The 24124-nt window shown below is 36.4% G+C and overlaps 1 protein-coding gene across 1 annotated transcript; it reads right to left on the bottom strand.

Annotated features, from left to right (window-relative positions):
* Positions 1-1579: 1579 nt before the first annotated feature.
* Positions 1580-23121, bottom strand: pelp1 (proline, glutamate and leucine rich protein 1). Its single transcript, XM_001338982.9, has 17 exons — positions 22970-23121; positions 22586-22650; positions 21491-21596; positions 19942-20091; positions 19045-19116; positions 18900-18959; positions 18620-18776; positions 18228-18360; positions 18023-18110; positions 15090-15178; positions 14445-14558; positions 14156-14300; positions 12895-13048; positions 12757-12812; positions 12443-12667; positions 6277-8067; positions 1580-2116 (listed from the first exon to the last, which is right to left on the bottom strand). Exons 1-17 carry the CDS (start codon positions 23108-23110, stop codon positions 2024-2026), a joined length of 3639 nt encoding a protein of 1212 aa, XP_001339018.4. The 5' UTR covers positions 23111-23121; the 3' UTR covers positions 1580-2023.
* Between the last annotated feature and the right edge of the window lie 1003 nt (positions 23122-24124).

The following is a 24124-nucleotide window of genomic DNA, read 5'->3' as shown; positions in this document are numbered from 1 at the left end:
CTCACAATTAAATGATCTCATTGAGTGATGGAATAATAAAGGTAAAACTTTAATTGAATGATCAGTCAAGTGTTTCCAAATGAAATCTGTTAATATAAGAGTCCTACAAAACAGGAACAAAGACACTCAAGAAACAAAATGTGATTGTTAATTGTATTTTTTATTAGATGGTTGGTTTTAAGTACTTTAAAAATAGTAGATAAGCCTTAAATATAGAGGGGGAAATACAGAAAAACAAACAAACAGAAATTCATCAATATAGATGCATTACATTACAATCTCACAATAAAAATTTAATTAAAAACCATATAGAGGACTAAAATATTGCATAAGATCAACAATAATACAAATACTTTTAAGGTTTTAAATACTAAATAAAATTAATAGTATCAATCCAAAATATGAAAAAGGTAACACTTTACAATAAGGTTGTATTAATTAATTAAGTTTATGTATGTACTAATGTGAACAAACAATGCAGTGCAGTACAGTTACAGTTCATTACAGTATTCATTAATTAATGGAAATAAAAAATAATTGGTTAACTCTTGTTAAATCACAGTGCATTAACATTATTGTTGACAAGCATACCTTTAAATTGTAATAATGCAATAGTAAATGTTAAACTATAATTAATAAAGGTTTAAAAGTATAGTTCATTATTAGTTCATGTTAGTACATAGATTAACTAAAGAAACCTTATTGCAAAATGTCACCAAAAAATAACAAAACACTTTTTTCACAGTTTTAAGAGCTTTAAAAGTAAATTATATATATCTAGTTATTATGGCATGTAATTAATGTTACTACTAATTAAATAGTTAGAAAATACTGTCAGAGGATGGGCAAAACACAAAAATAAAACATAATATGCGCATTGACACAAATGACCAAGTGTAAAAACATAAATTACAGCCATGTTCATTCATAATTATGTGAAATAAATCACAAGAGGGTAAATTTGGTTTAAAAAAAACTGAAGTTCATTGACTTATGCACAACAGTAAAACAATGCTTTTGCACAGTAACACATTGCGAGTAGTAAAGTCTCTTACCTTTGACAGATGTTGTAAATCCGCTGAATAAAACAAAAGGAGCAGATCGCGGATGTGTTTATTTCACTCTCCGAGTCAGAATGAAAATGGCATCTTCAAATTTCCCGCTGGTGCAAAAACACGGAAGTGCGCCACAAAGCGCTAGTGGTCGAAAGTATGCGTGCATGCTCTCTGTCTCACACACACATATGTAGAGATAGAACGTTCCTGTCAACATACTTTTTATCTTTGGGCTTTTTATAGAAAGTAGCAAGTCTTTACAAGTCAATAGGCGCAAGTCCAAGTGAAAGTCATTCATGTTCAAGTCCAAGTCGAGTTGCAAGTCTTTTCATATTTTGTCAAGTCGAGTCTGAAGTCATCAAATTCATGACTCGAGTCTGACTCGAGTCCAAGTCACATGACTCGAGTCCACACCTCTGGTTTCCCATTACAGCATTAGGATTTCGTTCAAACTGTGGTCATGATTTCACTTACAAAACTAAAATTTGTAAGATGCCAAATTTCAACAGAACTCATGAAAAAAGTGCCGTAACCAGTTCACTTTATTGCATGATTGCATACAACACAATGCCAAGACATGTGTTACACATACAAATGATATTACAAAAAAAAGAAACAAAACAAGGCCACAAAACAACATTACCTATATTGCCAAAGCTGATAAAAACACTTTTGAATACTTGAGATTACATAAGCATCATATGTCTATTAAGCTGCCAAATAGGAAAAACACTAGCCAGGACCACCAAGAAGGTTTATAAACCGTTTTTGCAGAGTTATATTGAAGAAAAGGTATACTGGACTTTAGGAACCTGAAATCTTAAAACTCTCACTTTGGAGCATCTCTAGTGCAACTACAGCAGAGTTTGATGGGACAGTATCTGGGAGATTTGACCATGTGTGACCATTCAGGATTGGACTAGGTTTTTGGTGACGTGGCGTTTGTTTGTATGACATGTTTGGTCATGTTAGGACTGTGTCTGTGAGGCACCGTGATCATCATCGTCTGGAGGGCAGTCCACAAAGTCAGCCAGCATGGAAGCCATTGCCTCATCATCTATCTGGAGGAAAGATTAAGTAAGACAAGAGAGTGAGTTCACACGAGGAAATATGCCACAGAGAAATGCTCTGAAATAACACTAGCACATGTCTAACTGTGTTTACATGCCTTAACCAGAATAAACAGTAGTCAAGTAGTTTAAATTGTATACAATTTTTTTCTACTGCAAGATACTCTCATTTGTTTCAGGCTTGCTCGACTGTCTAAACAGCAAACCAAATTGTGGCCAGAATGATATGCTCCTTAAGAATGTATAGGCTGATTTGCTGTGAATCTCTAGACAAAGTGCTGTTCAATGCAAATTGCATACTTAACACAGGTTCATGCAGAACTGCAGGTGACAATAGGGGTATAATGATTTATTTCAGTTTAAGATATTGGAGCTTTTGATACATGGTATTTGAGCTAGACATCTTATCAGGTCCTTAAATCAATACCTGACCCTAATCACTTCTCACTTGAATTACATATACATTAATTCAGTTTTAAAAAAGAAAGAAATTAACAGAGACACACCTGAAGGAATTAGACCAGAATCTTACCCAACTGCATTTAATTGCAAACATGATTGCCACATTTTTTATAAGTTACCCGAAACAAATCATATCTAACCCAACAAGAGTCAGAGGAAACGTTGAAATTTTAAACCTAATGCCATACAGGTCTCAGGTCGGACCACTGGTTTTTAGATCTAAGTGGACCGATGGAGACCTACAATTGGAACTATAGTTCATTTCAATACACGATATTGGACCTATAGTTTGATCATAGTTTGGTTATGATTGCTGTGGGGGCAGGATTCATTGATTAGCTTTTTGATAATAGTAATCATAGTAATCAATAGAACTTAATAATCATTGGAGCCAAGGGCCGGATTGGCTAATCGGGAGGACCGGACGTATTCCCAGTGGGCCGGTCCGTTTTTTGGTCACGACGGCCGCTGTCCCTAGCTGCCTGCACTCTGAGCAGTCGCACTTTTTTCTTTCATTTATTTATTTGACCATAGCCTCAATTTTTTAATTCATTATTTTACCACACATCCACTCTTTTTTTTTCTCGCAGCCCTATGAGCAGAATGCAGCGTGCAGGTTAATAATGTCCCATAAAGAAATACGATGTCTGTTTATTGTCAGATGTTGACTTTTAATCTTCACTCAGAGATAAATAAATTAAAGTAAACAAAATATAACCTCAAATTTCAACCATAACGTGACCACGTACAGATGCGTAAAGAAAACTGTGTGACTCCGCTGTCTTCTAAAGCATGCATTGCCGTCAGATTAGACAGATGCAGATCTTAAAGAGCCCGCACACAATTTTTAACATGCTACATATCCTCAATGCCAAAAGCAAAGAAAATCCATCTGAACAACACGTATGAATATTCTAAGTTCTCAAATGCAAAAATATTCAAAGCTGAAATGCATCATATAACATTAGTTATTAAATCTAAACAAATAGGCTCCTACAACATATTCAGATATTGCAGAAAAGGATATTGTGACCTTTTAAATAATTGTGTTGGAGACTTAGCTTCCCTTTAATGTTCTCATATTTATGACAAATATTTAAAGTTATAAAGCAGCTGTTTCATTGAAAAAGACCTGATAGTGACATTAGAAAATTCCATACATTTGATTTTAATCTTTATTTTATACATATGGCTTAATTCATATTTGTATTTATTTGACATTTTTTTATTTTAATGTTTGGATATTTATGAGCACTAACTCTTACAGAAAATAGATTCTGATACTGTTAAACATTACATTGTGTTAACTGTTTAAATAAATCTTAACTGTGAAGTACTCAATTATAAATCGTTGTTATTTTAAAGGGTCACGAAACACCAAAACACATTTTTGAGCTGTTGACAATCGTATAAGTGCCACACACAGCTATAAACACTATTAGGACACATATATTTCACTAAAAAGTGAAAATTGGTTGTTTTTGCGTTATTTCGAGCAAATTCGTACTTCCGGTTTAAAACAAATTTTTGAAGCTGCGTCATGGCCATGAGATCTTGACGTCTGTACCTGGGAATGCTGCATTATGCCTTTGAGTGTGCTGCATTAATGCACGAGTAAAACTTGGTTCAAACCAATTAGCGCGCTCTATTGTGTATGAGGTACAACTTCATTAATATGCATGCTAGCTTCGAAGACTTTACCTGAAACAGTGTTCAGACAGCAGAGAGACGCCACTTTGTGTTGCCAAAAGAAGTGGGAAAAGAATAAGAATTGTTTGGAGATATGGGTCAGAGTGTTGCTTTTATAATGTGCTGCAGTGAAAGTTTTGTTTTAATTTTCTCTCTATGAGAGCGCTGCTGGACTCACATGTGGATCAGTGCATGTGACGAGCGGCAGAAATACGTTTGTACGGAACATTTTTTAGCTGAGAGCTTTTCGCATCTGGAAATTGTGAAATGCGGATTTGCTGCTAGTCTCGTTTAAAAAAGACGCAGCTCCAGTATGTGTTGATTAGGACAGTCTCTACAGATTTGGTAAGTGTGTGCGATCAGTGCCCTTTCTTTGTTCATTCAGATGGCAAAGTTATAGTTTGTATCGTCAGCAATATTCTTTCAGTGTTTAAGTTACTTAGTTTACGTTAACATCACTACAATATTATGGACTGAAAGATCTGCTGTCAATGCTGCTCTCTGAGTATAAACGTGAACACTGCAAGCAAACTATTGCCGACCAATGGGTTTAATTTTCGCCGCATTTTGTGACAGTATTGTCTACACACACACGGTGTTCTGACCTACAGAGTGCATCTGAGTTTGCGAAAAATGCAGAGGTTTTTTCCTCTTGACTTATTCGACGTGCAGTATCAAACATTCCACCGTCATTAAACACAGTCACTGTCTTTCTCCTCTGTGTCTGTGTGCTTGTTTTTTTTCCTTGGTGAAAATCAGCGCGTGCCCAAATGGAAACTCCCATTTTTATTCAAACCCTTCCCCTTTTCCCTCCCCCGACACTACCACCCAAACAGAGCTAGACACACCCACTTTCCTGACTTTTTCCAAACTAAAGGTGTGAAAGCACCTTGCTGAAACGGGGGTTTCATGGTATAAAATAGACAGTCGTGAACTGAAGTGAGCCGGTCTAAGGCTTAAAACTCCAGGGTTGACAAGGAGTATGAATAAGACATTTGATCTGAATATTTTAGCTTTGTCGGCCTAAGCAACACATTGGGGCTACAAAGTTGCACAATTGCCAATTTATGACATGAGCAGCAATGCTCTAGCTCATGCAACAGTGTCTCCTGGCACACACGGTGTGCACAAGCAGAGTAGACTATATGCACAGCTAGTGTTTTTCAGCCAACTTCAGGTGAAAGCTTTATGTGACTATTTTTAGTTTCATATGGTTCCTTTTACAGCATTAATGTTGTAATGTAATTACAATACATTCAATTAAATAGAGTTAAGCATTTATTTCGATGTAAAAGCATAAAAAGATGAAACACTATTTAAACAGGTGCCGTCATTAGCCGCAGGCTAGCACAGAAATTCTATTGAAAATAGAGGGGTAAAATTAATTTCCATATTTTAAAGACATGGCGTAAAAAAAAAGATAATTTAATTCAGTGCTTCTTATTTGGTCTAATACACACTTTATATCGTAGACAGGCAGCGAGAATTTTTCGCAGATTTTTTTTTTTTTTTTTTTTTTTTAAACGCAGCAATTTTGTTTGGGATGACAATTAACATTTTTGGGCCTGATCTAAGCTCTAATGCTGGCTACACATAACTCAAATGAAAAACCAAGACGAGTGTTTTTGACAGCAGCAAAGGTGAACTCGCTTCAGCTCTTATTTAAAACTGCTTTTGAACTTAAGGGTGTGTGTCCACCGAAGCGCTCGGCTGAAAAAGCCTCAGCTTTGAGTACTTGAGCATTTCTGTTCTGCTGTGTTTTACTCAGAGTTAAATATTCTCCAACTATTGGCATATAAAAAAAACACTTTGCTTACAGTGCTTTGCATAAAACAGATACTCAGTACCTAATCACACTGCTGGATTTATAAATGCAGAGTTCCCATTGAAAATAACACTTAAAATACTCTTCATTTACATTTTATACCTGTCCCAGCTTGTGTAGGTAGGTGGGTAATGCATTCACAGCCCAAGGGAAGAAACCTTAGATGGACAGTTACCTTTTTCTTTTCAGACCCTTGTTCAGAAGACTCTCCTTCCTCGCGATCTTCCATTTTTCTCTTTGTGCCTCTTGTTTCTTCATCATCTTTCTCCTCAGTGGTTGCTTTTTCTTCCTCCACTGTCTCAGCTACACTCTCTATTGTCTCCTGTTCAGATGTAGATGGAGCACTCTGATCAGCTTTGTCTTCAGGCTGCAATTCTGGTTCTTGCTTTTGAACCTCGTCCTCCACAATCACTTCCTGAGCCTGCTGTGACGGCCCAGCTTCTTCTTCTTCTTCAGCTGGATCATCTGGCTTCACCTCTTCCTGTTCACATTCCTTTACTTCAGGTTCAACTGCCTCCACAGTGGTGTCCTCCTCAGGCTCCTCTACATCTCCCCCGATCACAAGAGTCTCTATTTGTTGCTTGTCAATCACAGGTTCGTTTCTCTCAACCGCTCCAATGTTCTCAATTTCCTCCAAAGTCGACTTCTCCTTGATCCTGTCCTCGGCATAGATGCTCCTCACACCCTCCATCTCCTCGATCCCGGGTTCAACTTCTCGTTCTCCCTCAACGCAGAACATTTCCAACCTCTGCTGCTCGTCTGGCTCAATCATGACCTCTGCCTCCTCCTCACCTATTATCGCTCTGCCATCATCTCCCTCCAATGGCTGGATCTCCTCGCTCTCCTCTTCATCTTCATCCTCACCCTCATCGTCTTCATACTCAAATTCCTCTCCCTCAAGGTACTCTTCATCATCTATAAAATCGCTGCCTTCCTCCTCTTCCTCATCATCCAAACCCTCCTCCTCTTCCTCTTCCTCCCCCAATTCATCTTCCTCCTCCAGCTCCTCTTCATCCTCCTCTTCGTCATCCGAACTGTTGATGTTGATAACATTCTGGTCCACGTCATTTCCTGGAGGCTGCTGTTGAAGCTGACGGCTGGTCTGTGCAATCTGGTTTTGAAGCTGCATCTGCAAAGACAGGCCCAGAGTTGGGGGCTGCCCACCTGGAGAAGTTTGCATCAACATCTGCTGAAGCTGCGGTCCACCTGTTAGTGAATCTGCAAGACCGACGACTGTGGCTGAGAGTGAGGCTGTGGCAGAGTTCAGAGGTGGCACTATAGCCACATGCTGAGCTGTTTGATTTGGTCCAGGGAAGGAGTTAATGTTATTAGCGGGCAGAATCTGGTGGGGAATGGAGCCAGGCAGCTCATTAGCTGAAGATGTGTCAGCTGATCCAACCTCACCCACCACTGGGGTGGAGGTCTGCAGACCTCCTACTGTTGAAACTGCTGGTTGAGACAACGATTGTGTATTTGCTGCTCCATCTTGCATCTCCATCATCATACCAGCTGGCATGATGACCACGCTATCATCTGAATCACTTTCCAAAGAGATCTCCACATCATCTGGCTCTTCTTTGTCGTAGCGAACAAAAACTTGCCGCTGACCTTCAGGGACTCCGAGGCCTGTCAGTTCTCCGGGTTGGGCGGGGGAGAGCAGCAGGTCACCTGGTGTGCCTGCTGAAGATGACAGAACTTGAGGTGCCAATGGTAGATGGTTCTCCAGAGATCCAAGGAGATTAGCAGGGCCTAACCCCATTGGATGCCTTGCAGGGAAAGGTGGCCCGGTTGTGGGTCCACCAAGAAGGGTAGGAATTGATAGTGAGGAGTTTTGGCCAGAGGCTAGGACAGGGGCCGAAGGGGTTGATTTGAGAGTTAGAGGGGTGAGAGGGAGTGAGATTGAGGGTGTGCGAGGATGAATAAGAGTGTTGCATATGATCAGAGCTTCAGCACAGAATGAAGATACCTGCAGGGGTTAACAGAGAAAATAACAAAACAGGAAATGTTGAAAGCCACATTAAGCAGGGTCAGAACAAATTTGACTACGCCAACACAGGATGAAAGAGACAACATGATCATTGTTCAAGAAAGAGTAGCACCAAATAAAAATATTTTGTGCCATATCTCAAAAACACAGCTCTCCAATCATTTACTTATTTTTAACTGTAAAACACAGGTTATCAAAAAATTTAAAAAGTGAAAGTTTATAACAATTAAGCATACAGCAACATCAAAGTTAACACCCCAGTTGTTGAATCAATCAGCACCCTTTAAAGTGAAATTATATTTGAAAGGGAAATACCAAGATTTCAACTAAATTTATTACAGCCAACTGCAAAGAGTTCAGCTTGATGGCTCTATGCAATTAAATTATGATTGTTTTTCTAAGAATGTGTGTGTTCATCTGAAGACACTCATGTATAGTCATTTAGTACAATACAAGGATATATAAATGCAAAAATCTTACATTTTAAACTACACTAGCATGCATTAAAGAAGTTTGAAACAACATAATGAATAAATAAAAACAGATTATAACTGAGATTGTCCTAAGCATCAAAACACAAGCATGACTGATATAAAGAAATGTGATAACTGTGTGATGAAAAACAGATACAGAGGCAGGTCCATGCCAGTGCTACTCTCACTTGGCAGTTTCTATTCTAGTTTCAAAATAGGCTAAATTTAGCTTTCAAAGACAATAAAAAAACCTGTTTGCCAGGCATAATATTTCATTTTAAACTCTCAATACTTTCCTTTACACCCTTTAAACATGAAAAGCTGTCTCCAGTTACAATCCCCTGCGTCATCTGAAGCAAACAGCCATAACACCACCCTGAATAAGCATTCATAGTGAAAGCATCCAGCCACATAAGAGAGGACAACATACTGTCTTTGTCAAAACAAATTTCTGTGTACGTCAAACTCTAGATTGACATTTTAAAATATGCTCACATGTTTAGGCAGGTATGGTAAAAATGATGTTTAATTTATTAAACGGCAAAGGGCTAGATTTTGCCACAGCTACAGTGATTTAACAAACCTCTGAATTAATACTTATGAATGAAGACAATTGGTGGCTGAAAACACTTCCACAAATAGGAAATACTTGAAACAATTTACAATTCATTTTATTCATTAAGATCAATTGCCTTAGGACTTTATATATTGTGAGCCAAATTCATTTAATCTAGATTAATCAAGTAAATGCCCACAAATTCTAAAGTAACACTGCAAGTTAACATGTATCAAATGCTGTAAAAATATTGCTCCGTGTTTGTCAATGGTATCTAATGCTTAAAGTGAGCCTCACCCTAAGTGTCGACATTGACTTAAACGCTCTTTTATTACAGCATACATTTGCTCAACTCTGTGGCCTTTTTGCAGCACTTATGCTTTTAATAGTACATGATGAACTCGGAGTCACAATAATACTAGCTTGGAATACTGAAATTCTAACAAGTGAAACTACTAGTGTGACACTCCCTCTGGTGGATAACATTTAGGTCTGTTATTCTGAGTGTGCGCTTATGTGTGCATTTAATAAGTTTAGGTATGCATTTTCTAAAGATCTACAGTGCTGTAAGTGCAAGGACACTGTTAGATATTCATAAAAAACTATATTTTTATATTCTATATTAAAATAATATTTTTCAAAATAAAGATAATGGCCTTGTATATTTTTTGGTTTTCAAACAGATTCCAACTGGTTTGATTTCATGTATCCAAGATCCCATTTTCACATGTTAATAGCAGGCTTTCAGTGATTCTTTTGTAAGTGGCCAGCTGAGACTCTGACACTGAAAAAGAGGACAAGCTCAAAATGTTTCCAAACAGTGTACACCTGTTTTAGCTTTGTAATGGGACTGATAAAAGTGTATGGCAACACCCTATCAAAAGAATATCCTGAAAATGTTTTGGGGTCACTAAATATTGTAAGACATTAAAGGGGCTGTTCACCTAAAAGTGCCATTGATTTCCTTAGCATTTTTTGTTCATACTATAGCTGTAAATGGCTGCTTTTTTGAGTATTATGTTTTGTCTTCACCAGAAGAAAGACATTCCTAAAAGTTTATAACCACTTGAGCGTGAGTAAATGATGAGGAAATTTGGTTGTACTTTGGCTTTAACTGGACTGATTTTTGCTCTTTTACTAAAGATCATTAACATAATAGGGCCTCTATTAAATTTGGCTAAAAGATTAACTCGCAAAGAAATATTTAATTCATGCAACCTTTACTTGTTTTTATAATGATGCTTCTACTGTATTGGTATTAAAATATTTATACGTCATTTAAGCAAAAAAGTTTGGTTTAAGAATGCACTGATACTGATGCTTGGATCGAATATCGGTTTGATACAGCATATTTTTGTTGGATCAGGTATCGGCCAGTTGGTACCGATCCAAATCTGATCTTGCGTGTGCGGTATATTCTGTGTAATTTATAAGCCAACAAAAGCCATGAAAGTAGTCAATTATAAGGGCCTAGAAAGTTGTCAGTTAGGCCTAATAAATCCCAATGTTCTGATGCCACTCTACAGTTTATTGAGAAATACAGATGAAAATTCAAGTGATTAAATCTGTTCACTTCAGTGCTTCCCCCACCCTCTGCGCCTGTCAATCTTTTTCCATTTATTCACCATTCAAACTGCGTGTCGCGGTCGGTTATGAAAACTCTCCAAGACTATTTGTTTCTGATAATATAAGTAATGTAGAAAAATGTATTTAGTTTTGCATTAAATGGGTGAAATTTGACCTGCAACAAAGAGTTCATTGCTGTTTCTAAATCATGTTGCGCTGTGTCTGTCAGATCAGCAGATCGCATTCGCAATACTGGAGTAGAGAGGGTCATTACCTGTTCTTCACACACAAAGTAGGCCAACCTGAAATGATCAATTAGAAAAAGCTCAATATTACATTGAACAGATCCTTAACGCACTGATTTCTTCCCTTTGTGGTGCTCAATTTTGAAAGTGTCCGCAGATTACGAAGGGCTGTAGGCTGTGTCTCAGTGATGCATCAATGCACCATAAAATTAAAATTAAAAATGTAAATTAAAATTATTCATATAAATCATTCTGACTGAGTTTGTAAAGCCTGGCTCATTGTGGTCAAAGTAGTTAATTGAATTAATAAAAGTGAAACTGACGGGCGCAATATGGATTGTAATTAATAGAAAATGACTTAGCCTATTATCGGCTACCCTGGAACTTCACTGCATATATGCCTGAATATTCACTACCCTGAATATTTCACAGTCATTTTATTTATATTAATATTTTACTTAACAGACCAGTTTGTGTTTTGATTAGGGTCAATAGTGGTAGCCTATTACAGATTTCAAAGAAAAATCTTAAAATTCAAAAAAAGGAAGCATAAGCTGGACCTGGCTGTAGCCTAGTTTACAGCAATCATGTTTATAGCAAGCATGTTTTATTTTATGCTTTAAGTTAGATTATGCGTTTATGATATACAGTAGGCCTATGGGTCTGTTATTTTTACAAAAAGATATACTATTTGAGTTTATCTTAAGAACTATAGAGACTGTATTATGCCTTAAAAAAAAATATGTAACAGTATCGGGATCGGATCTCTGGGTTGATACTTAGAATTTTGGAATCGGATTTAGATCTAAAAAATTGGTACCAGTGCATCCTAGTTTGGTTACCAACATTCATTAAAATATCTTTTATGTTCCTGACTCATTGCAAGGCTTAATCCTTAAGTTACCAAAACTTAATCATCCACATGTATTTTAAGACTTGTGACTGTGTGAGCATTTGAAGCATGCAGTAACAAGTAATTGTTTTGTATGTAGCTTTAACAAATATTAATTACATTTATATGATGAAAACTACACCCTTTTTTTTTATATTTGATTATTCAGCTTCCGTCCATGATTTATTATATATTTTTAAGATGCACTTTCCTACACATTTATCATAATGAATGTATTTTTTCCCCAAATAGCGCTATTCTAATCATCTGGTGAGAATATATTTATATCGTGAAATATATTGCAGGAAAAACAAAAATATTGCAAGGTTTACTGTTTTAATATCATGAAGGCCTAATGAAAATGAGAAATTATATTATTTTACGAATGAAATGATACTCCAATGCCAGTCTGTGCCGCATTACAAATATAAAACATTGTCAAAATAAAGTGTCAATTGCGTTAAGAATGTTAATTTCTTTTTATTTTAATTTATTCAACATTTTAAATATTAACATTCCAACAACCCACACAACTGATTTTGATATTGTGCACACTGCCAGTGAGTACTACCAGACTAACATATTCAACCCTAAGCTGTGACCAAGCATGTTGCTTTCTCACCTTGATGTTGCGGTCTCTGCGGCCGTGGCTGAAGATGGACACAGCGCAAGACAGTGGAGGAGGCCAGCGGGGAGAGGGCACCAACACAAGTGCAAGTAACACTCGATAGAGCTCGCGGCGAGGAGAAGGACTGCCATACTGTCCACTGATAGCCCCTACCTCCTGCAAACAGTGAGCCTGCTGCTGCAGACGCACACACAGAGGAACCACCAGGTCTTGGATCCTCTGACAGAGGAGAAAAACAATATCAAACACCACACTTTTAGCACAGGACATCAAAACCTGAGCAACAAAATAAACTGTATTAAACAAACCTTATGCAGTTCTTCTTTCAACAAAGTGCCACTGGTCAAAACAATCTGTCTCAATGCTGTAAAGAAAATTGCTCTTCATCAACAAATGATGTTTTATTCTAACACATCTTGAAATATTGAAATGCACTGAGCACTCACCCCGAAGAGCAGCGACGCACGTGTCTTGATTTGCGAGCACATCTCCTTTCCTCTGTATCGTCAATCCTTCACCCATTCCTTTAGCTCGACGAGGACCAGACTTGCCAGCAGAGCCAATCAGGTCAGTCATTGATGACTGTTGCACAGAACGAAGCTGGACAGGAAAGATTCAACAATTGAAATAAGAAATGTAAGGCTATGATTTAAACATATTAACACTCACCAAAACTCATGAATACATATATTAAAACATATATTTAACAGTAAAAATGGTCATTTGAAAAGTTTTATCAGAACTGAAATAAGTGTCCCCACTTCAAGACAAACTTCTAAAATGAAAAACTCTCAATGACTTATTTTCATAACCTATAATGAATATGAGCGTTTGAACATTTGAGCGTTTACAGTTTGTCTCCACAAGTGCAGAAATGGTATGTGTTTTTTCTACTATGATTACAGGTATCCAGTTTTCTTCATAATGTCTTCTTTTGTCATTAAAAGAACAAAAAAAAGGGAAACAGGTTTGGAACAAGTGAAGATGTTTTAGGGCGAACTATCTCTTTAAATATTTTGAATTTGTCAAGCTGTGTGTTTTACCAATTGCAATGTTTTTCAGTGAATATTAAATTACTGAAAGAGCTTCCGTTTATTTTGTATACGTTTAAAAGTAACTTCAAAGTAATTAGTAATCTGATTACTTTTGACGAAGTAATTAGTGATGTAATCAAATTAGAGTTTTCTAGTAGTAATCAGTTATTAGTAATCTATCACTTTAAATAACTAACCAAACACTAATTCTAATATAAAAGGCAAAAACGCTGTGATAAAATCATATTAGATAAATGGCAAGTAAAACATTTTAAATGACAAATAAAAATACCTGATATTACATGACTAGAATCAACAACAACAAAAAAATCTTCTAAATTTTAATGTCTCTAACAGATTTTTAAAATTCCATGATATAATACAATTTCATGACCCTTGAGATCCCTGTTAAAGGGACAGATTATTCATCATATTTCAACCATTGTGCATATGTTGGAATTTTGTGTCTTTCCTTTGATTTGAAGCTACTAATTTCCATGGTATTTTTGTTCTTACATTGAAAGTCAATGGCTACTCCTCAAAATATTTACTTTTGTGTCCAACTGATTAATTTCAATGATTTGCAACCACTTGTGTTGGGGGTAAATGATGACAATTTTAATGTTTTTTAATCTTCCTTGAGATTATTGTGTTGCCAACATTTTTAGCTCACCTTGACTGCTTCTGATCCTGGTGTCACGTCACCCATCAGGTGAGTAAACAGTAATTCTGTGTGTGAAGGGCTTCCCTGAAGCAGAGCGGCTCCTCCAACTCTTACCCACAGTTCTATGAGGCGGTACACAGCCACTCGCACAGCACTAAAGGTGAACACAGCAACATATCAATCTACAGTTAACATAAACAAAGAGTAAACTGTCTGGTCTGACTACTTCTAATCAGATGACCAAAAATGAAAAAAGTGAACACAGTGCTTTTAGCCATCATCAGTGTTTATGTTGTACCTGTATGCTCTCTGCTGGCCAAGACTGGCCTCAGGCAGAGGCGTCCATGCAGACAAAGACTGAGAGAAAAGCCTTGTGAGCACACTGCTATACTGGACCAGTCCACCACCAACACTATACCAAAAACCAGAAATCAAACAATTACACTATTCATGCAACAGTAAACATGCAGCTGGAGCTTTTCATCTTACAGTTTTAGATACTACAACAAAAGATGAGATGCATTTAGAAGTGTTGAGTCACAACACTAATTGTTTAGATGGCAGGTGTTAGTGTATGTCAACATTACCAAAATTTTAGCAGAAAAATCTGTGCTTTAAAAAAAAAAAAAAAAACGAAATCTTACAAAAGAAAACCTGCTTTTAGGGGGTTCAAATTTGCCACATCAAAAAACAAAAAAACAAACAAAAAACTTAGAAATAAATAAAACATAACAAATATACAATAGTCAACATGTCAACAAAATTGGCATAAGACAAGAATGGGTGTTGTTTATTAGATGTAGGTCAATGTAGATTAAATGTTATGATCCACTTCAAATGTTGACTACTGCATATAATTAATAGCAAGTTGTATACACAAACAATAATCTATGAAAAGTAGCTATTTAGACAGCAGAATGAATGTGAGTGCATGTGTGCTTACGCTTTGATGAGGGCAGAAAGCAACTCCAGAGTGTCATTGTGTATTGAGGGTAAAACCAACAGCTTCTGACATCCATCACCTGTTGGACTCTAAAAGAGACCCCTCGGGTTAACGTCTTCAAGTTCAGGTTGCTCTATTGGCATGACATTTAGTACAGTATTCCCAAAGCATCTTAGATATCTATAAAATATGTAATATATAAACATTAAATTGATAACATATACAGCAAATTAGAAAAAATTATAAAAACAGACAATATCTCTAAAATGGATAATATTTATTAACAATTCATTATTAATTAGAATAAAACGCGTAGATTATTTATGTAAGGCAAGTGTGTTGATTGACCATTTCTAATGATGTACATATATTTTACAGGCAGTTTAGATGTCTCTTCGTCCTCTCCCGGTATACAGTAAAGTTTTATTTAATCATTCAGATTTAATAATTTATTATTTACTTTTTCTCTGCTGTGAAGCCAAGAAGAAAGTAGTCTTGAATAAAAAAAAATGAAATTTTTGAAAGTGAAAGCAAGAGACGACTCCCGGACTCTTGAGGACAGGGATGTCCTAACTCGGTCCTGGAGGGCTGGTGTCCTGCAGATTTTAGCTCCACCTTGCTTCAACTCACCAGCAAGAATGTTTCTAGAAAGCCTAGTAAGAGCCTAATTAGCTAGATCAGCTGTGTCTAATTGGGGTTGGAACTAAACTTTGCAGGACACCGGCCCTCCAGGAGCGAGTATGGACATTCCTGCTTTGGGAGATTTGTAAACACTAGCCACATTTCCACTATCGGGCCAGTGCGAGCCAGGGCTTTAATCGGGCCGGGCCGGGCCAATAGCCCGGAAGGTTGAGAAATGAGGCCGAAATCATGTCGCGTTTCCACTGACGGGCTAATAGCTCACAGCGCGTCACGCAAACACCGCCCACAGAACGTCCCCGAATCAAACGTCACACAACCCGCCCACTTCAGATAAAGCACACCATAGAATCATCACTAAACGAAACCTTTAAAATGAAGACAACCGAAACAAACAAATGACACGTTACTGTACAGCAGTACATGAAATGTCTATACGCACAGACCTGTGTATTTCCATTCATTACATTTGTTTACTCGCCGACCAACTGGCATTGTGCATCGACTGCTCTCGCCGAACGCAGGGACACATCACAGAGAGCGCACACATCCATAATATAAAGCCACAGAAATTCTCCTTTATAACTCGATATTGCATGTATTTTATAACATCCTCGTTTTGACAGAAGTCGTGTTAAGTGTTTCAGCATAAGAGCGAGTAGCCTAATAAAATATAGCCATACTTGTTGCGCTCGGCAGCTATTCACTAAAGCTCTTAATTTAAAGTTTCATGTATAAATTTAACCACGTCATATAAAAACATAAACAGTTGTTTGAGGATATAGAACACATTTTGTGTGTGGGCTTTCCCCCATATGCGTTAAAGCAGCGAGCGCTGCGCAGGACTGGGTGACAGAAAAAAAGGTATAGGAGATTCTGCTTTCACTCACCCAAATAATGCTCTGTTTGCGCGATTTGATTACTATCATCGTATCCAAATACTTTATAAATAATATTTCAAACCTTCTCCGGTGTTAATTGTTTTTATAAAATATCGAAAATCTTTTTTTTCAGACAGGTCTTTGTAAAATGAAAGTTATAGGCTATATATGTAGCTTTAAAACGGTTCGATTTATGTATTGTATATAGGCTACCTACATATAGCTAGCTTTTATTTATTTTATATTGGTTTATTTATTTAATGTGATTTTATATATATCCGATATTTGTAATTCTTTAAATTATATTTCATTAAAGCTTAGGCTATTTTATCAAGATATGACACTATATTGTTTAAAGTCTATGAAAGTGGGCACGTATTTTGTTAAGTTTTATGTCCTTCTGTTGTATTTATATTGTGTATTATCTCCAAAATAAATAAAGAAAAAAGCAGCTCGCGGCATAACAGAGCTGTGAAGGAGCGCTTTTGCCCGGTCTCACACACACATACAGGCATCTAAACGCGCACAAACAAACATTTTAAACTTGACAAAAACTCTCGAAAGCCTTTACTGTCTGCTGTGTCTTTATGGTGTAAAGCTTATTATGCGTTGTTGAAACACAAAGGAGGACGCAGCAAAAAACGTCACTATAAATTAAAACTACTTTATTACTTTATGCAGCAGCCTTACATTTAAAAGGGAAAAATAAGGGTGATTATACGCAAAAAGACCCCAGACTATATAAGGCTAGATGTTTTCTTTCCCTTATTTCTTTATTTGTTTGGCGCATGTACTCATGTGCGATCAGAAAACTGCCCGCCTCTCCTTTCACTCCGCCCCGAAGCCCCAGCTGGCCCTCCTTGGCCCAAGGTATTCGGCGGGCCGAAAAAGGCCGGCCGCTGGCCCCAAGAAAGCCCCGCTTTGGCCCGATTAGGCCCCGGAAGTGACAGTGGAAACCCCACTGGCCTTGGCTCGCCCTGGCTCGCTCGCTTTAGGCGCGATAGATGGAAACGCGGCTACTGACTGGACACATTAAGCCTCAAAATGGTGCATTATGTGGGTCTCTGCAGAGCAGGTGAGACTGTCTGAGGAAGTGTTGTTGACAGTTCTCACACGCACACACAATGAGCAGTCCAAAATGTGTAGAGTGACTCTTTTTGTCCAAAAGCGACTTACAATTGAGGAGGAATTCAGTGATTCAACAAGAAGAGTCAATACACATAAGTGCTAAATATACAAAGCAACTGTTTGTGCTGAGAGAATTTAGTGCTAGAGTAAGGAGGGGAAGATTAGATTTAAGATTTTATCTATAGTTTCCATCCAACATCCTAAAATGTACACTGAATTTTATGAATTAAAAGATCAACTTAGAAGCACAGAAAGATACAAAAAGAAACAGAGTTAAAGTCTTACAATGCTCTTTGTGTTGACGGCCAGAGCTCGACACAATAAATTAAGCACATGCTGGACAGGTAGACGGACTGAAGATGCAGGATCAACACTAGACAGAGAAGTAAATAAAACAAGATCTCATAAACCCTAATTACAAAGTACAAAATATTTATGAAAATAAACATTTCAAATAACATCAACATAGTCGTACGACATAAGCACTTACCTAAGTGTGTGCTTCATAGCTAGAGTAACAGCCTTGTAGCGATGTTGGAGCTGAAGGATCAGAAGTGGATCTACATCATCCAGAGGGGGGAAAGGCAGCTCCACACCGGGACCCTCATACTGAACTGTCCCTTCTGAAACAGCAACACAGGAAAAACAAACAAGAGAAATTAAATTTCTACTACATACAACAAAGACAATTCTTGGAATACAGCAACAAAAAGTTTTCCTGTAGCTCAAAAAGTAAAGTATGTGCTAGCAATTTGAGGGTTGTAGGTTCGATTTGCAGGGAAAAACAAGAACTAATGATTTGTGTAGCAATTTGTTTTGGATAACAGCGCATGTGAAATGTATAAACGCAAACAAAAACATGCATTCAAAACACTTACATACCCGTTTCTGCACCATGATAAAGCTGTCCCAGTATGCTATTGGCTGATGCTAGAAGGCAATGGAGCTGATTGGTCCAGCCTTCAGCCCTGCGCCCACCTCCACCTCGCTCCAACACTCCCCCCAGACAGGGCAATCGGCCATAACACTCACAAGCCACCTACCGAAAACAAAACAATGAGACAAGATCCCAAAACGTGATTCAATTGTTTTCAACAGTCAATTATTCTATAACACACTTTTATTCACATTGTAACACACTAAACTACTATAAGTAACTTACCTCTTGTACTTTTGGATTATCTGAGTCCATTTTTGAGAGGAAATATGCTCCAAGCTTTTCCTGCAAGAGAAAAATTTTAGCTTTATCAGATACTAAATATCTATTTATGGAAAAACATATTATGTATTTGTATGGAAGTACTGACCCGCAGAGATCCGCAAGCTCGTGGGTAGTAGGTCATACACGCCATCATTCCCTTCATAGCAGCTAGGTGGCACTATGAGAAAAAGTTTATTTTAACACAATAACTTTAACCATATAGACAAAAATGTTTGGTAACATGTAAACCAAAGCTGCATTTAATACCATTTAAAGTCACATAATCACTCAATTCTTCAGAAATAAAAAAATGCTGATTTTATGCTTAATAAATACTTATTTTAATTAATGCTGAAAACAGCTTCTTAATAATTTTGCTAAAAACGTTTTTTTTTTTTCAGGAATCTTTGACGAAGAGTTAGTTAGAAAAAAAACATTTGTGTGAAATAATCTTCTGCAAAATTTAAAGTGTCTTTGTTTTTGGCTAAGGCAAATATGTCATTAGTGAACAAAAGCATCACAATCAGTGACCCAAACTTTTGAACAGCAGTGACTATAAAACGTTTCAACAAGTAAACCAGCTCAGAAGGAACTATTAGTATTATAACCCATAAGAAATACTGACAATACTACAGAAATTATTTGGTTTGATTTAAAAGCACATTTAGGCCATATTTAAACTTGGTATTAAGATGCATTTTTCTCAGTCACAAGCACATGACTATAAAATCAGATGCAAATGAGGTCTAATACAGAAAGCTGCTGTTCCCAATATTGTTGTCTGTTGTCTCTTTTCATGTTCAAATGTAAATTGCAAACTTATTTAAAAAAAATAAATAAATAAAAGATTAAAGTTCAGAAAAAGCCTTACATACTGCACACCCACCCACAGAAAAATGAAAATAATAAAAAATGACAAAGTTTTAATACAAGATGCAAACTGATGCTTTAAATAATAATTAATAATAAAAATAATAACAAAAATAAAACATGACATTTTTACCTCTGATTTAAGACTGAGCAGTGAGGTCAGGACGCCCAAGATGGAGTTGAGTCCCACCTCTCTGGCCAGCTCCGGCAGCTGAGACGAGTACTGTAACATGTCCTGCAGCACATTCACAGCCAGCTGCACGGTCGGGAGAGGAGCCTGCGACTGTGTGTTTGAGGAACAGCAGACGCATCACAGATCAACAGTGTTTTCATGATGCACCCTCCTTAACTGGTCATATTATAGGCACAAAATGCAAACAATGCCCCTGAACTGAATAAACTCCCATATTTTGCTGATTACTGCAGCTTAAAATTATTAATCCTTGTCATGTTTTAGGCTGTACTAATTGGTTGCACAGGGGAAAAAATATATGTATAAATAAATGTGATGCGTGTACACGCATGCACGCACACACACAGCCCTACAAAACCCCAACCATAACCTAACCCTATACAAAGTATTATATGGTTGGCCAGACTGAAGAGGATTTTCAGAATCTTGATAACATTGATGGATGTCTTTTTATCCTTTGCATGAAATATCAGTCTAATATCTTAATATAATATGTTATCTTAATATTAGCCTACTATCTTAACACTGCACATACAGTTGACGTCAGAATTATTGGGCCCCCTGTTTGTTTTTCCCCAATTTCTGTTTAACGGAGAACAGATTTTTTTTCAACACATTTCTAAACATAACTACTCATTTCCTAATAAATTATTTATTTTATCTTTGCCATGATGACAGTAAATAATATTTGACTAGATATTTTTCAAGACACTTCTATACAGCTTAAAGTGACATTTAAAGGCTTAACTAGGTTAATTAGGTCAACTAGGCAGGTTAGGGTAATTAGGCAAGTTATTGTATGATGATGGTTTGTTCTGTAGACTATGTAAAATGTTGTTTAAAAAGCTAATCATTTTGACCTTAAAATGTTTTAAAAAAATTAAAAACTGCTTTTATTCTAGCCGAAATAAAACGAATAAGATTTTCTTTAGAATAAAAAAATATATTATTAGACCGTGAAAATTTCCTCGCTCTTTTAAACATCATTTGGGCAATACAAAATCAAAAAAATAAATAAATAAATAAATCAAAGGGCGGTTAATAATTCTGATTTCAACTGTACGTACCGGTTACCATATATTACAATCAGTTTGTCAAAATATTGCAGTTTCCTTACAAAGTCTTTCTCTATATGATTTAGCAGATTCCACATTTCTTTTCTGGTTTACACAGCTTAAATATGGAACAATGTGTTCGGTAGTACATTAACTATACAATGAATGCTCTTGCTTACATCCAACTATTACCAGTGTGGTTAACAGCCAAAAACCTGACGTAACAGCAAGTCCTCTAAATAATCTAGAAAATTTAGACATAGGCTCCTTAGGCCATATCCACCTTGGACAGCTAAAACACCAATTGCTATATATATATATATATATATATATATATATATATATATATATATATATATATATATATATATATATATCTGGAATGAGCAAGCATAAGAACCAGAACTAATCAAATGTTTTAAGTTATCTCTCACCTGGATGATCTGCTGTAGTGTTCGCAGCCATGACAGGCAATGCTGCTGAAACACTTCACTGGAACTGTCCTTTACCAGCACAGACAGGAGACACAGGCCTTCAAACCTAAAACGCATGCAAATGAGTGTATAGTAAAGTACCATGAAAGAATCTGCGATAGAGCCTTGTTCATTAAAAAAAAAAAACATGCACAGGTGAATCATTCAAATTATGGTAAAGAAATTAAAAGACTTCAGTGTTTGGCAGAACGTAACAGTAGTTTTAAATAACAACTTTTAAAGACGTATTGTTTGCAGTTTAATTGTACGAGTTTCAAGTTTGTTGCTATATCAGCTTCAATGACAATTTCATGAGAAAAACATAAATAACATGACCATTATATAATACGTTTTTTAAACAATAAAAAGACACCAATAATAAAAAAATACATAAGATAAAAAAAAGTTTCTAAAGATTTACTTTTGATGTAGATTCTACCATTTCTCATTCACGTTTTTTAAAAAAAAGTCTCTCCAGATTAATTTTGTTGTATGACAACATTAAAAATATAGCATTGGATGAGTATTAAAGTGTACCCACATAAGAAATCACTGTAGGTGGGTTAAAGTTAGGTTCATGATTAACTTTAATCATAGTAATACATAGTATTTTATAATGATTATAAGTATATAGCCACAAAGATAAAAAATAAAGAGTTACTGGATTATTTTGGGTCATAATTACAGGCCAGAAAAATAGATCTTAGTGCCTTATGACATTACATCTTATTTCCAATCATTTAGTAGGTTCACTTATGCGTTCTTATATAGTTCTTATGGTCTTAGAACTAAACCTCTAAAAAACTATTCAAGTCCTCAAATTTATTTTGCATGACATAACACTTCATATCCTAAAAAACTCTGTGAATGTCTAGGTTTTCCCTCATTTGAATTCAAGATTAAAAAACTTCACTTAGCTTTTTTAAGTCAACAGCAGACTAAATGTCTCAGTAGGGTTTGATCAAGAAGAATGTTTTTAACGGTTTGTGCAAATGCAAGAGAAATGACCTGGGAGTGCACAATTCTGAGTGCAAAAGTAAACTCTTGACAGCTCACCTGGTTTTACTGGACCCAAGTCGAGCATTACTGAGGCCCACCAGACCACCCACAGCTCCAGAGCTCTAAAATTCAGTCAATACAAACAAATGAAGGTCTGTTTTCCAAGGTAAACTGAAAGATGCACAATAGGATACGACTAGACATGAAACATACACTAAACTAACAATAAAGACTTGACGAAAGCTTATTTACTCAACAAATGGCCACATTAGTTAATAAAAATATATATATCTATACAACGCTTTATATTTACTCTGGCTTTGTTTACAAAGCAAGCGTGCGACGCGACGCCACCAAATGTCGCTTTCATTTAAATGAAAGGAGCGCACAGTTCCTCGCGTCGCGAACTGCCAGTGCAGACAAAAACAGCCTCCGTCCTACCTGAGTCCCAACCGCTGCATGCTCACGGTAGTTTGCTAGAAGAGCGGGTAGAAATTCAGGTCTCTCCTCCTTTAAAACGGACACCAGCCCTTCCGTTAAACGAGTAATGTTGGGGCCATGCAGCCAGCTCGTTGAAGCCATCTTAGCGCCCCAGTGTGACGCGCAAATCCCGCGACCAGTGTACAGTTAGGTTGACGTCAACATGTCGCGTCAGCGTCAAAGGTGTTTTGTTTGTTTGTATGGTTTGTATGTAGATGATCACGCCTTTGCTAATTATTAAGCTTTTGTACACAAATCAACCGCTGGTTACTTAACGTTAAATAAAGTATAAAAACATGTTTATTGTAGTTATTTAAAAAAGTAACCACACATCTATGCACATAATAAATAAATAAAAAGCCAAGTAAACTTACTATCACATAGTTAACAGTATAATTACTTTTTACTTAGTGGGGAAACTACACTTCTATAAAACTAAAACTAAAATTTTTCCTTAAAATCTAATTTTGAACGAGATTTCAAGATTTTTTGTAGCCATACAGTAGTAGTTATAGAATAATTTAAGTATGTTTTAATACCTCTTTTTTATCAATTTGTTGATTAAATGGAAGTTTTCAAAGCACCAAGCTCAAGTTAGGACACACACTAGATTTGTTTTTCAAAGAACATAAAAACCTTGTAATCATAAGGTTGACTGGAATTGACTTGTAATTAAATCATCAGGCATTGAAACTGATAGGCCAGATTGGAAATTATTTAATAAACATCCTATTTCAGGTCACCAAATAACTGATTTTCTAAGCTACTTGTGGTTATTACTTACCAATACCACAAATATACATAAAAACACACAAATCAAATGCTTCCAAACCTTTAACTGGCAACTAGGCCCTATTCAATATTAATTTTACCATTAAGAAATCACTTTAAAATAATTCTTAGGAATCCTACATGAGCATGTTATTTTCTATAGACAAAGGTATAAATTAGGATAATGCGAGGACACATCATTACAGCAGTTCAACATCCATCCATCTGTAGTTGCTTTGTGACTGCATGCAGTTTTTAAAATATGTCACTTTTATAATTAGATCTTGAATAATCTTTGTAAGCTGGTTTAGAACAGGCATTGCTCACCAGTTGCCCATATTGCAG

Source organism: Danio rerio, chromosome 7 (assembly GCF_049306965.1).
Source record: "Danio rerio strain Tuebingen ecotype United States chromosome 7, GRCz12tu, whole genome shotgun sequence".
Lineage (NCBI taxonomy): Eukaryota > Metazoa > Chordata > Actinopteri > Cypriniformes > Danionidae > Danio > Danio rerio.
The sequence above is the reverse complement of the archived record's forward strand: the minus strand, read 5'-3'. Positions and strand labels throughout refer to the sequence as shown.

Excerpts from the sequence above, each read along its gene's own strand:
- pelp1 (XM_001338982.9), bottom strand. The coding sequence starts at position 23,110 with ATGGCTTCAACGAGCTGGCTGCATGGCCCCAACATTACTCGTTTAACG. Across the intron at positions 14,559-15,089 it reads CTTTCTGCCCTCATCAAAGC|TGTTGGTGGTGGACTGGTCC; the intron begins GTAAGCACACAT and ends TTTTTGGTATAG. Across the intron at positions 8,068-12,442 it reads GCAGAGACCGCAACATCAAG|GTATCTTCATTCTGTGCTGA; the intron begins GTGAGAAAGCAA and ends TAACCCCTGCAG.